We start from the raw sequence: 14,015 nt of genomic DNA on the forward strand, positions 1-14,015 counted from the left end.
GCCCCTCTCTTATGACCTTGTGTACATAAAAACTGCCTGGTTTCCCACTTCTGTTGTGCTTTTGTAGCTTTTTTTATTAACTTAGAACACTCACGACAGTCTGGTTTTGCAGTGATGGAATATTCATAACCTTGCAGTTTTTATGAGCTTGCTTCTTTATTGGATATTTGAGGACTGGTTAGGATCAGTGTCTTTATTGTGAAGGCAGGCCCTGTATCTTTGAATAGTGTAGATGACATGCTTTGTTTCCGTTTTGTGTTTTCTGAATAATTGGAACGAGAGTGAAAATGGAACATGTGAGAGCTGTTACATGGTTTGAAAGAACAGACTAGCTCTCTAAGTGGTGCAGCTGAACACCAGAAATTGAGGGGAAAACTTGTATTTGGCCAGAGAGAAACTTTTTTAAAGTACTGGGTTTTGGGGTTTGATTTCTGACATTTGGCAGCTATGTTCATTAATGTCTTCTCCCATTTTTGGCACTTGTAGCATTAGTTTAGGGGCAGAACAGATGAGAATTTGCACGGTACATGTGAGTATCTTTTTGGTACAAGTCATGAGACAGGCTGAAGCCAGTAAGTTGTAGCTGTAAAGAACTGTGAGGGACTGGCAGTGGAAACTCTGTTAACATGAAGTCAGACTGACAGATGGTAACTTAAACATTATGTGACCCAGGTTGAGAATTAAAATTAGCTTTCTGTGGTGAACATCACTGTTGGTGTACTGCATGATGGAGGTGAAGGGTGTTCTCATCCTGTGGATATATTTCCTTGATTTCACACAGGAAAAAAAAAGTCTTGGTTTCTTTTCTCTGACTATATAAAATAGATAAAAGTTATGGATAACAAGCTGTAATGTAAACATTTAACTGGGCAATTCACTGACTAGATGGCACTTGAATTTGTGTTAAATACAGCCTTTTCTACCTTGTACACAACTCTAGGACAGAGCAGATGCTGCAAAATAATTTCAAGTTCTAACTTGCCATTAAAAGCTTAAATGTTAAAGTTAGAATCAAAGAGACTGTATTTTCTTTTATCTCCAGAATTCAATGAGAGCTACAGTGGAATTGCATGAAGGTAAGAAAGAAGCCTATCCATCGATCAAAACCTTAGTCACTTTGGGGAAAGAAGATCTATCTATTAAGGTAAATGGCTAAAAAAAAATACACAGCTTGCAAACCCACTAGGTTTAGAGTAATATGACTTTTAATTTGTAAAAGCTAATTAATTATTGTGTCACTTGCTTTATGTTCATTAGAACAGAATATTTTCATTTGGGAAGGACCTACAAGGAACATTTGTCCAACGGCCTGACCACTTCAGGGCTGACAGTAGTCAAAGCACGTTTGTTGGGGCAGTGTCCAAATGCATCTTGGTCACTGACAGACTAGGGCCATTGACCATCTCTCCAGGAAACCTGTTCTGCTCTTTCACTGCCCTTCCCATCCAGAAATGCTTCCTGATGTCCACTCTAAACCTCCCCTGATGTTGCAGCTTTGAACTCTTCCCACATGTCCCATCATGGGATCCAGGGAGATGAGATCAGCACCTCCCTCCCCAGTTCCCCTTCTCAGGAAGCTGTAGACCATGGCAAGGTCATTCTCAGCCTTCTTTTCACCAAACCAGACAACCCCAAAGCCCCTAACTGCTCGTTTAGTATTTCTAAAGTAATTTAGATAATGCTTCTTGATGTTTTGTGGGTTTTTGTCTGAACCTCGTGTTTAAAACTCTTCAATTTTCATTCCTTAGATAAGTGACCAAGGTGGAGGTGTACCTCTAAGAAAAATAGACAGATTGTTTAACTACATGTACTCAACAGCACCCAGGCCCAGTCTGGAGCCCTCGAGGGCTGTGCCTTTGGTAAGCAATTGCAATATGTGTTTAAATGTCCCTTTGCACCACTATGATTTTACATTTCCCTTCACTGCAATCTGCTGGATCAGGTTTTCCATTGAGGAAAAGGTTTATCATTAGCAAGTTTATCCAGGTGGAACAGGAGAAAATGAATTCTTTTATCCTCACTTAGTCTACAGAATAGAATATTACTTTGCTTTGTCTTGACATTACATTCTTGGAAACAAGCATAAAAAATCTGCATAAGCACAGTATTTTCACAGGTTAATGGGCAGAATCTTTAGTGCTATATTACTGAGCAGGTGAATGACCTAATGAGCTCCTCTTTGGTGTATAAATTACTGTTAGTCTAAGTTTCCTATCATAAATGGATTAAAAAGGTGGGCCACACTGCTCACAGCACTTGAGAAGCACCTTCTGGCAATGCATAAGCTTATGCTGAAGCTTGAGGATCATTTTTCTGTAAGTTACGGACTGTAAAAACACATCAAAAAATATTCCCAAACCTGCATGTGCTATGAACATATTTGGTATATTCCTATTTAATTGGAAATGTCTTATATGATACTCCTTTCTGAGATGTATCAGGGCCATATTTCAAATAAAAAATAATTCCCCGTAGTTTCTTTTAGTCAGGGAAATTATTTCAGTGTTGAATGTGTCGATTCTTTTTGCAAGCATGATTTTAGAAAAATATTTTAATATTTTATTTAATGGTATTTTAATACTATTTCTAAATTGTTTTACTAAGTTGCATATTGGCTCATTGTGATAAAAATGGTATAGCTACTGTTCCACTTCACTGGTTTTCAGTAAGTGAATTAATACAGATACTGCACTTTGCCTCTTCTCATCTCTGTTGCTTCTGATGCAGTTCTTTATCTCTAAGCCTGTTGAGAAATTGATTCTCTAAGAAATTTCCTTTCCCTGCTTAGGAGCATTCTCATCTAGTATGTTCTAAGTGATTGGGTTTTTTCCTCCCCTATTGATACTTCTGTGCTTCAAGTGCCTTCAGATGGATAATAGAATGTGGGGCAGAGTATGGAATCACAGGATCGTTAAGAATGGAAGTGACTTCCCAAGATGGAGTCCAGCCTTTGAGCAAACACCACCCTGTGAATTAAACCACAGCACTAAGTGCCATGTCCAGCTGTTTCCTGGATGCTTCCAGGGATGGTGACTGACTCCAGTGCTTCCCTGGCCAGCCAGTTTCAATTCTTGACAATCCTTTCAGTGAAGAAATTCTTCCTGATGTCCAGCCTGAGCCTCCCTGGCACAGCTTGGAGCTGTTCTCTCTTGTCCATGTGACTATTTTGGATATAAATATTTAACAGTAAACTGAGGGTAAAATCAGTTCAGAGTGACTCAGATGTAATAAATTTCCTCTTAGCTTATGAGCAGAAAGTCTTTATGTTGCTGCCTCAGTCCACAGTGGGTACCATAGTGGCATGGCAGTGCATTGCATCCCTTTGCACTGTGGGAGGTGTGAAACCCAGTCCTGTGTCTGCTCTGACTTGGTACTGATCTTCCACAGCTCTTACCTCTACAGCACGTCTCAGTCTTGTGTCTCAAACTTCTGCTTTTTCATAGAAAATCTTCTTCAATGTGGTGAGTGAGAGAGAACAGGCTGTAATTCAAATACAAGCTTTTTTTCTTTGTCACAAATGGCAGAATCTCTCTTGATGCATAATCTGCCTTTGTTCTGTCTCACTTTTGATCAGCAATTTACCGTATCAGTCTACAAGGATTTCCTGAAACTTGTTCTCAGGATAAACTTATACCTTGATTACTGGTTGTATTCACTATTAAACTGTCTCTTCCTTTGTAGCTCTGATTGTCAAATGTGTTCATCTTAGGGCTGACACTATTCCTTTTTCTTTTTTCGGTGCATCTTTAGCAATGCATTGCTTTGTTTACTTCCTCATCTTCCAAACTGCTTGCTTTGATTCTGTGGCATTTATTCTTGGTATTCTTCTTCTGTATTCCATTTTCAGGCTTTATTTTCCTTTCCCACTCTGTGCCACTGTAGTCAGACTTACAAAGGATCCCCCTCTCTTGTGAGTCTGGCAGCTTTTGCCCTGTGAGTCTGACCAATGCCTGCACACGACTGAATGTTGAGAAAAGCTGTTCAGCTCTGTTCTTTATATGTGTGTGCAGAAAGAAAAAAGTCACAAACTGTGAGTCTATGCCATATCTTGCCACTAACAGGCACAAGGACTTAGCAGTGAAGTTTGACAAGTTATGTGTTGTACACCAGATCCAGTTATAAAAAGAATTATGGAATGCTTTGTATATGTCAGTCTAGAAGGTTCAGCAGAAAGGTTCCACATAAATACTCTTTGATGCCCATACAGAAGGAGTTTCTTTATTGCTTACTGCCGAAGACCAAACCACTAAAGAATTACAGTGCTGCAGAAGGTTGGTAGTGTGTCATCCTCGACTTAGGTGATATTCTAAGCTAAGCTGGGCTGCAGTGTAAATAGACATATTTTTCTGTTCTAACATTTCTTCCCCTTGTGATATGATCCCCTGTCTAATTTATGAAACATTCATGGAATTTGGGCAGTGGAAGAGGGTTATCCTTCTGATGATCGGGGAAAATTTTTGCTCCCTGTCTTTGCAAATGTTTAAATACTGCTGAGAAACCTTGTTTCCATGGCAGCATTCAGATTCTAGCAGGTCTTGGGTTCATCTGCACTGCACATAGAGTATACATTAAAACACATGGTCATGTTTAATGACAGTAGGTTTTCTTAGGGAATTTAATGATTTTCTCTAACAGCATTTGTTTATAGCGGCAGAAACGTGGCTTAAATTAGTTTTAATTTAAATCTGTTGATGCTAGTAACACAGAAATGTAATAACTTCCTATTTGTTTAATGCATACCATAACATTTAATGATAAGTTTGTCCTAAGGAGCTTTCCTTTCTCAAGGCAGATTTGCTATCAGGAACTGTTCTCTCCTCTAGGTCAAGCACTGTCGAGATCTATGTAGTAAACCCCTCTTGTTAATTGTCTTTTGCAAAATAGACCCTTGCAAGGCCAGGCTTTCACAAGGTACTCATCTGGAGTCTCTTGTCTCTGTATTTCTTGTAAGTTACCTGGTTTGGAAAGCACCCTAAAGGCAGAGCACACAGAGGCTGACAGGAAATGTTTGAAAGAGGGCTGTATGAAATAGTGATGTGGGCTAGCACAGAGCATAAAGGAACAGGAGACAAAGAGAATTTTAAGGAGGGGTAGTTCTGGACTGAAGAAAGTATAAAGTGTTTTCAGTATTGTTTGATACTGCCCTTTACTTGAGCTGGTCCTTGGGGTATGGACTGTCCACAAGTTGCTTTTTGGTCGCTGTGCTTTATAATTACTGTAATGTATTTATTGTCCAGTCTCCAGAAAAGGAAGTCAGCTTTTGACATTATTCTAGTTTTTTTGTAAGACAGTCAAATCAATTTTTTAGAGGTTAAGAAAGAAATCTCTGAAATTTCAAGGCCAGGCGTTTGAAAGTGATGCATATATCTCTAGTGGGAGATGAAATTTCTCTTTGAGAAATTTAAAACATGACATTGGGAGAAGTGCAGCTAAGCAACTGTTTTAACTCTGTTAATGGACACTAATAACTATGACAAACAGTGTGTGAAGAGGGCATATTTGGCATTTGTTTCTCATTTTGCTCAGAAGAACTGAATGAACAACTATTAACCAATTTAATACTAAATTTAGAATTCTGTAAAAACAAGGCAAAAAAGTCCAAAAGATATCGTAGTAGATGACAGCAAGAGAATTTGTGATGGATAATTTAGTACAAGTTTTTTAATGTTCACTTTTCCCTCAAGGGATTTCCTATGAAGTGATACCACATATTAGCTGTACATAATGCATGCAAATCCTTCTTCTTAGCATTCTCTTTTTTGTATCATTTTACATCTTTGTTTATAAAATTCAGGGCATGTTTGTCACTTTTCTGTCAGGTTGCTTTTGTAGAAATATTGTGAAATGAATTTATTGGTTTTCTGAAAGCTACAAGTGTCTTATTTTTTTCATAGTCCACCGCTACTACCTTGCCTTGTATTCGTGTTTGAGTTCTTTTCCAAATGTTTGTGTGTTTGGAATAGTTCCTTTATTGCACTGGATAGTCCTGAAAAATTCAGGTGGGATTTGAGTGCATGGCCAACCACTGTGGTTGTCAGCACTTGGCCAGTCATCTGAAAAGAGCCATGTGTTGAGCAAAATCTTATTCCCTGCCTCCAGTGAGAGAGACTTGGAAGGTTTTTTTACAGGAGAGAGTTGGAAGAGGTGCCAAGTGATTGATCTTGTTGCAGGCATGGTTATGAATATTAGTTTTGTCAATTTAAATCTAAACTTCATACCCATCAAGTCCATTATGCTTTGAAAGTTGTGTGGACTGTACTGTGTGTCAGTCCTCAGGAGATCCTTCAGTGCTGTGGAATGCTGATCTTTTGTTAAACAGAGAGGGTAATTTGCCTTGTATTAGTGTGTGTGTTCCTCTGCAGGACTCTGCTGATCTCTGTGGCATCAGCAGTCACTTCATAGTGTGACCTAGATGAGGTAGACAAGAGTTGTCTCTGGCTTTCTTGTGTAGTCTCCTAAGTGTGGGGACATTTGAGATAATAATCATAGGCTTGCAGGAGAAAAAATATTCTGTCAAAACTCTGATTCTTACCAAAGAAAGAATGCAATACTGCAGCAATGGTCGTCGCAGCAAGGAAACTGCGTAGAGCATTGGTTTGCTTTGCTGGTTGCAGGCAGCATGTATGGTATGCTGCACCTAGCTGCCTCTGAGAAAATGCAAATGGGCAAGGGAGTTCTAGCAAAGGACTCAGCCCTTTTTGTACTAAAAGCTAATGTACAGGAAACAAGGAGTTTGCTCAAAAGGCTGAATATGACCTAAGAGTATAAGCTGAGAAATAAAGGAAAGCTTCAAAAAGAATTTGACACAAATTTAGACATCCTGTCTTTTTTAAACTAATGCAGAGATCTGTTGCATTTTTTTTAACTTTTCATCATGTTTTTCCTTTTTTTTCTCTTGTTTTTGCAGGCTGGGTTTGGCTATGGATTGCCAATTTCTCGTCTGTATGCGAGGTACTTTCAAGGTGACCTTAAACTCTACTCAATGGAAGGCGTGGGTTCAGATGCTGTTATTTATTTGAAGGTATAAATTTCACCCTTTTATAAACTGGTAATGTAGTGCAGGTTGTTTTTAACAGGTTCTTTTCACTCTGCAGCTTGTTTTCAAAATTTTTTTTGCTATCTTTGACATTTTTACCTAAATCAGTTACATAAAATCCTAAACCCCAAGGTTACATCTGGCAGTAATACTAGTTTGTTTGCTTTGATTTCTTTTCGGTCCTGTCTTGGATTGTTGCATTTTGTTAATCTGTCATAAGTGGTGAATCTTGCAAGAACTGTAATGAGAGATAATTTTGGTTAATGCTTTTTGATTTTAAGTTTTGGCCACAATAGAAATGAGAAGACTGTTGGCCAGCTCCTGACTAGTAAATATGTTTTATTCTATGTAGTTCTTGATGCTATAGACTGTATTGATCCTGTTGTCATTTTCTGGGAAAGCCCAGGCTACTCAGGGGCTAAAGGCTGACACTGCTTGAATTCCATCAGGGAGTTTAAACAGCAGAGCGTATAGCTTGTGGCTTTGCACTGTCACTGTGCCTTGCTGTATGTAGCAAGTGAGTTGTGGACTCCTCTGCTTCTGATGGGTTTGATCCTCTGCGTGTGTGTGTGTGTGTGGAGGAAAATGGTCTGGCCTTTCTCAGAGGAAAAAGGTGTCCCAGGACACTGAACTGGGTCAGCCCCCACAGGTCAGTGTGCTGGCAGAGCCCAAGTGTGTTGGGAGGGGAAATGTTGGGAGTAGCTGTCTGCTCCTATGTCAGCGACAAATCTCACTAAAATGTTTCTGACCAAACACCTTTTTCTTGGTATCTGTGTAGACACCACTCCCTGGAAAGAAAGGAAATATTTTTCAATGCTGTTATTTTCTTTTACCTTTGACTGGGACTTTGAATATAACTAGAGCTACTAATCACAGCTCAAGTACTTTCAAAGTAGTGCTGTGACCTGTAACTCTGGGATAACTGCGACAGTCTTCGGGCACAGAAATTGTAACTGTAGAACTCCACAGAGTATCACCTTGCTCTTGTATTTCCAATGATACCTAACCTTTGCTTTTGTTTTTCCATAGGCCCTTTCAAGTGAATCATTTGAAAGACTTCCCGTTTTTAATAAGTCAGCATGGCGGCACTACAAGACCACACCTGAAGCAGATGACTGGAGCAATCCTAGCAGTGAACCAAGGGATGCTTCTAAATATAAAGCTAATCGATAGTTTTCCACCTTTTGTCTCGGTTGGAGATGACCTCTGCATTCAGTATAAAGTCTCTGCTTTGTTCCAAAATCCTTCAAACCACAGTAGCTAATTACTTCCAAACAAAGACCTAATCAGGGCATTGAAAAATACTAAGAACAAAGTGATGATTGGGACTTAAAGGAAGGCACTGAGCACGTTTGGTATGTGAATCCTGTGTACTTCACCAGAATATGCTTGGTTGCTTCAGTCGTGCATTGACAAAAGGGATCGCACTGTGATTGCACTTAGGAACACAACAAAGTTGTAACAAAAAGATACTATTTGAAGTGGCCAATTCTTATTCCAACATAAGGATTGGTGAGATGTGCAGAATCCCTTAAAGTGGTGAATAGTATCTTGCACAGCAATATGGTGTAAGAGAAAAATTCTAATGTAGTTAAACGTGTGCTTCAAAAATCCACTGTTTGCGGCATTTTGTATTGCACAGTGTCACCCCTAAGAGAAAATCCCTTTGAGCTCTTCAGATCTTATCTCTAGTGAGTTTATAAATGCCTAGTTCTAAAAAGGGTTGTGCAGCTTTAAACTGATGCTTTCTCCAAATTCCCAAACCCATTTGTCATGTGCATACAAAAGTTGTGTTGTTATAAGACGGTAGGACTTCCACTTCTTGGTATGCACCTTAACGATTTTCTTGACACAGAAATGCATTTCTGTGCATTTTTCCTTGTTTTGAGGAAAGCTCCTAAGTAGTTAGATGATCTCTCCGTACAAGAAATTCTGTTTGTATGGCGCAGAGGTAATTCAATTTCCTATTTGCCTATCATTTTAGGGGGATTGGAGAGAGGAGAGAAATACTGAGAGGCCAGACAGCCAGTCATACAAATGAATTTGCCTTAAGAGTGTTGGTTGCTTGAAATCTGATTAGTATAAAACCTGTAAATAGTTTGCAAAGTTATTTATACATTCAATGTCTGACTACAGTCTGGTAATCTGAATTTGTAGTGTATATAAAGGTGTTGTACACCAGCTTCTGGAACGTGTTGTTGGTCTAAGTACATGAAACTGGAAATGCAGTAGAAATGGGAGGGACAAAATGTGGCCGGTACCTGGTTTAAGTTTAAAAATATCAAAGATGAAAAAATCCCAAGTATTTTCCCCTTAAATTTATTGTAAGGGTCATTGCTGACTATTAGAAAACTGTTCTTTACAAAGTCTTTGCCAAATGCTGTTTCTGATACTTTGGCCTTTCAGAAAAACCTGTGAAATTTAGAAGTTCTGGTGATACATTAGTTGTGGCAATAAAGTAGATGAGTTGTAAGCAGCTCTGATGCACCCTCAATTTCTCTTAGGTGTTTTGATATTTTTTGGAAAGATAATAGAGATTTTAGCATGGAAAAATGAAACTTGTTTACTAAAATTGTGGGGGAACTGTCCCTTTTGTCCTCCCCGTATTTATTTTTATAAAGAACTGATTTACTAGGGAAATGCTGAGAAATTCCTAGGTATTTTAAAAAAAGAAAAAGAATCTTAGTTTGACTTACCAATAGTACTTTGCACTTCATAGCACATTTCATTGAAGGATTATAAAGTGCTTTGAGCAATAAACTCCATAGAGCCCCATTTCTGAGGAGTCGGAAGTTCTTGCCTTGCCTGCTGCAGTGAGTTCCTGACCTGGTGTGGGCAGTGGATGAGCTCGCAGGGCTCGTCCCGTGGCTGTTCCCACACACAGGGACTGGGATCAGCTGGGAGCGCCGGATCCTTGTCTCCATGGGCTGCTGCCCTTCCCTGCAGAGCAGCTGCTGAAGGCTGTCCCCACTGGGCAGCTGGGCAGTGCTGCCCTCAGCCCCCGCTGCCAGCAGGCAGGAAGAGGAGGGGGCTGATGGGGCCCTCCCATTCCCAAACCACACTGGATTGGCCTGGCTGGAGGATCATGGCAGGGCACGGTGAGGCTGTGAAGTGTGTGGCTCCAAAGCAGCGACTTCCCAGCACTGCTGCAAGGACAGCTTGTGCTGTTCAAGCAATACAGCTGTGCTGCTGGGGTGAAACCAGGGGAATGGTTTGCCTGAAACACTGGTTGCAAGTCACATCTACTCTAAAATTTAGTCATTTATCTTCTGCCCCCACCTGTAACTTCCTACTGTTTTTAGAATTATTTCAAGTTGTGTATGTTTTATAGTAATTGCAGAGGAGAGTTTGCTTAAAGATAGAAATCTGTGATGAAACTAGTATTTCCTCAGTTGCATGTGGTCAGTTTTTTATAGAACATTACCCAAAACATTCCAAGGAATAAGGTAACCTGCATAAGAAACTTGAGTTTCAGCTTTTGTTAGACATTGTATTTTGAAGTAGTAAATCCTGACCTGGTACTTGTTTTTGGCTGTCTCCTTATACATGAGGAGGAGAGGGAACAGAAGGCGAAGGAAGGATGCTGACATATGGGACTTGTTTTCGTGAGGTGAATATAGGCCACAGGAGCCATGGGGAGTGAACCATGGAAACTGTGAACAAAAGCTGAAGATACCGTGGAGGACATTATGGTGTATGAGTGATGTCACGTCTTGATGCACTAAAACAACTGTCTGACTTTCAGGACTGGAGTGCTCCAGTACTTGAAAACTGAACTCCCCTGAAATGATGCCCATTTCTAAGAGCCCTGAGCTTGTTCAAACACCTCAAAGCAGCAGGGTGGAGCAACTTTCCTTCTCTCTAACCTAGTCCAGGCAGCCTGTGCTTTAATGGCAATCTCAGGTGTGCCATCCATTGTTCTCCACTCATTGTCCTTATGCCACGTTTCTACATAGGGAGTATTAGTCTGAAAACTGTTTTAGCAAGCAGGAGCAGCTGCTGCAATTAGGAGAGGGTTTTTCAGTGGCTGTGCCTGAAAAATGAGCATGGCCAGGTTTTTAATGTACCTGACTGGTTTAACTACAGATACTCTTTTTTTTCAGTTACTTCTACCTTTGATTAGAATCTCTTATAACTATGTTTTAATATCTTGGGGCTGTTAATTCCAAACTTTCTGATGATACAAAAGTATATTTCCTTATTATGAATTTCAGCGTTATGGCCTGCTGATGTCATTGCAATCTGCTTGTCTTGACTTACAGGACACACAAATACAAAAAATGTTTTCAGTGAAAATGTTCCTTACCTGTTGTGTTTAGTGATTAACAAACTGAACGAGAGATGTTTGCTCCTTGATTCTTCCTGAGAATTTACAAACAACTTCTGTATGTCATAGTGTAACAAATAGTTTGTTTTTTGTCCATTGTGCATTTTTCTGATGTGTCCTGAATGTAATTTTATTAATCCCCTGCCTAGTTTAATATTAATAGATATAGAAGTCTCTCCAAATCATGTACATATTTGTGCTCCCTGCTTTTCTAGGCTTTGTTTCGAGGCAATAAGGGGTCTTCCAGAGTCTGCACCTGATGAGAAATATTCAGAAGATGCCAAAACGCTTCTTTTGCAACTCAGGTGCAGTCTTTGCCTGTAATTGACTGTGATGACTTAGGAGAGTGCAGAGGGAGTCTTTGTCCTCCTGCAGTCAGTGCTACCTCTTGGGCAGTGTTTAAAGCAGGTCCATTGGCACATGCTTAAAGAATATGGATATTAATTGTAGTGTTCTTGGAAAACTCAGGCAACTTTTTGGCTATGAAAGGCTACATTTACTGCTGCAACTGGGTAGCATTCTTTTCTTTGTCCTCAGTAGCATTTGCTTTGAAACAGCTGTTCATTTTCTCCAAGAAGTGAGCAAGAGTGATCTTTAGTGCAATTTCCTGTTCACCTCCACCCAGATGTAATGCTTAAGGTGATATCTTGACCTCATTGACATGGAAGAGGTTTCCTCCCTCCTCACATTATTAATAGGTACCTCTAGATCCGTGTGCGTGAGGCGCTGCAAAAGTGCTCAAGATTAATGAAAATAATTCTGTAGGAAACAGCCTAAATGTTCAGTGTTAGTATTTATCTTGAGGATAACCATGCCCCATTGCACCGTGTTCCCTTTCCTGGCTTGTTTCCGGGTTGCTGTGGTTTTTGGTAGCTCTTCCTTGCTTCTTCCTGGCATACACACCTGCCTATGGATGAACATATGTAAATGTGTTTTTGCTGAAGTTAAGAGAATGTGATGGCACGTGGCAGAACAGTGTGTTACTGACTTCAGAGGTTGAGTTTGTCCACAAATGAGGAACGTAGCTATAAACTGTGTAGTGACTTCAGAGCTGAGTCTTGCAAATACTTGCACAAGTCAACAGTGTATGAGAAGAATGCCACTTAAATGAATCTGTTCTCAGGATCAGGACTCAGGCTGTTGATATTAATTTGAAACCATGAAGATTTGTGTAACTGAAGTGGCTTTCTAATTAAAAATAAAAAAGAAAATTTAAAGTTCATGTGCTTTAATTGCAGTATTATGTTGCCTTAGAAGTCCTCAGAAATCAGCATAGAGAACTTGTTTGCTTCCTAAATCTGGAGGGGTTTTCATGTAGTACTAGAAGGATTGATGAGTGTATGATAATTCTGACATTGTCCTTCTGGTGTCAATTGCTTTATTGAATTTTTCCTTTGAATTGAACACTGCCAAGAGGTGTTGGACACAGTCCTTTGAAATCCATGCCCTCTGTAGATCACATCAGGCAGAGGCAGTTTCCAGGCAGTGCCCTCGATGCTCTTGGCACTGACAGGGATTGTCCTCAGGGACCTGCAGGCTGGCTCACCTCACAGGAGGGTGTGCTGACCCTGCACTGGGGGGTGATGAGTTTGCCATGTGGGTGGAAATGAAGTCCCTTTGTTCCCAAAGTCAGGTACAGGGCAGCTCGTCCTGGTGAGCTGCTCTGAGTTGCACTTGGCCTCCATGAGGGAAAGTGGTCCCGTGGTGCCTTTCCTCTGAGGTGGCATCGATTGAGTCTACTGACCCTGTAATGGAGGAGTGAGAAGGTAATTTGTCATGAGATTACTTGGCAATGTTTTAAATTTATTTTTGAATCTTCTGTAACTTGTCTTGTGTCTAGTCCATTGCCTGTGTATTTGACTTGTGTGTACTCTCTTATTTTCCTTTTTTCTTTCCCTGATTGACAAATAAAAGGACATAAAAACTACATGTTGACATTTTTAAGGGACTCGTTTGGTTTCACCCACTATGGAGCTCAGTTTGTGATTTGGCAGTCCAAGGTCAATTTCTCAAATGCTACAGAGGGACACCTTCAGAGAGCTGCACTTGGGAGCTCAAGAGGAATTTTAGCATATGAGCAGCTTTTGGGTTTGGGGTTTTTTTCTGCTGTATAAACCTCCCAAAAGCTAATTCTCAGATTATTCTTGACAGCCAAAATAGCTGTTAGAAACAGATACATAACACCCAAGGCTTCTACCTTGAAATTTCTTCAGCGTTTCATGAAGTTTTATATGCATTCCTAAGCTATTCAAGAAAATGAAAAAAATCCAAGTTTGTTACCAAGCAATTCCAGAGCAGGAAAATGCTTGGGGACCCGTCTTGTTTGGCTCGTTAGCTTTCTTATTAAGTAATAAATGAGGCTCCAGATGGCCAGAATTTTGCTGGAACTGAGATAATTTTCTTTCAGATGAAGAATTTATTTTAAAACTTCAGCTGAGAAGAAATCTGTGTTGTACTTTCTCACTGCTTACCATTTGCTGTGACGGGGTATTCACAGGAGCTGAGTAGCTAATTAAGTAAGTAGCTCAAAATTGCAAAATGTGTCAGCATGTACCGCATATTTGACAGTTGCTGCCTGTAGAAGATAAAGCAAACAGTTGCAGCAGCAGTATAATGAAGATTTATGGCTTTAGGACACAGGCATATGTGGGA

General features: G+C 40.0%; 1 protein-coding gene across 1 annotated transcript in view; it reads left to right on the forward strand.

The window, feature by feature from the left end:
* Positions 1-13,290, forward strand: part of PDK3 (pyruvate dehydrogenase kinase 3) — a 54,906-nt gene extending 41,616 nt beyond the window's left edge. The window contains exons 8-11 of the mRNA XM_066176961.1: positions 1,043-1,144; positions 1,749-1,859; positions 6,908-7,021; positions 8,066-13,290. Of these exons, the coding sequence (XP_066033058.1) occupies positions 1,043-1,144; positions 1,749-1,859; positions 6,908-7,021; positions 8,066-8,209 (471 nt within the window). The 3' untranslated portion in view covers positions 8,210-13,290. The remainder of the gene's footprint in view (positions 1-1,042; positions 1,145-1,748; positions 1,860-6,907; positions 7,022-8,065) is intronic.
* The last annotated feature ends 725 nt before the right edge of the window (positions 13,291-14,015 follow it).

This window comes from Chamaea fasciata, unplaced genomic scaffold, assembly GCF_029207755.1.
Source record: "Chamaea fasciata isolate MVZ Bird 193981 ecotype frontalis unplaced genomic scaffold, bChaFas1.0.hap1 SCAF_2, whole genome shotgun sequence".
Classification (NCBI taxonomy): domain Eukaryota; kingdom Metazoa; phylum Chordata; class Aves; order Passeriformes; family Sylviidae; genus Chamaea; species Chamaea fasciata.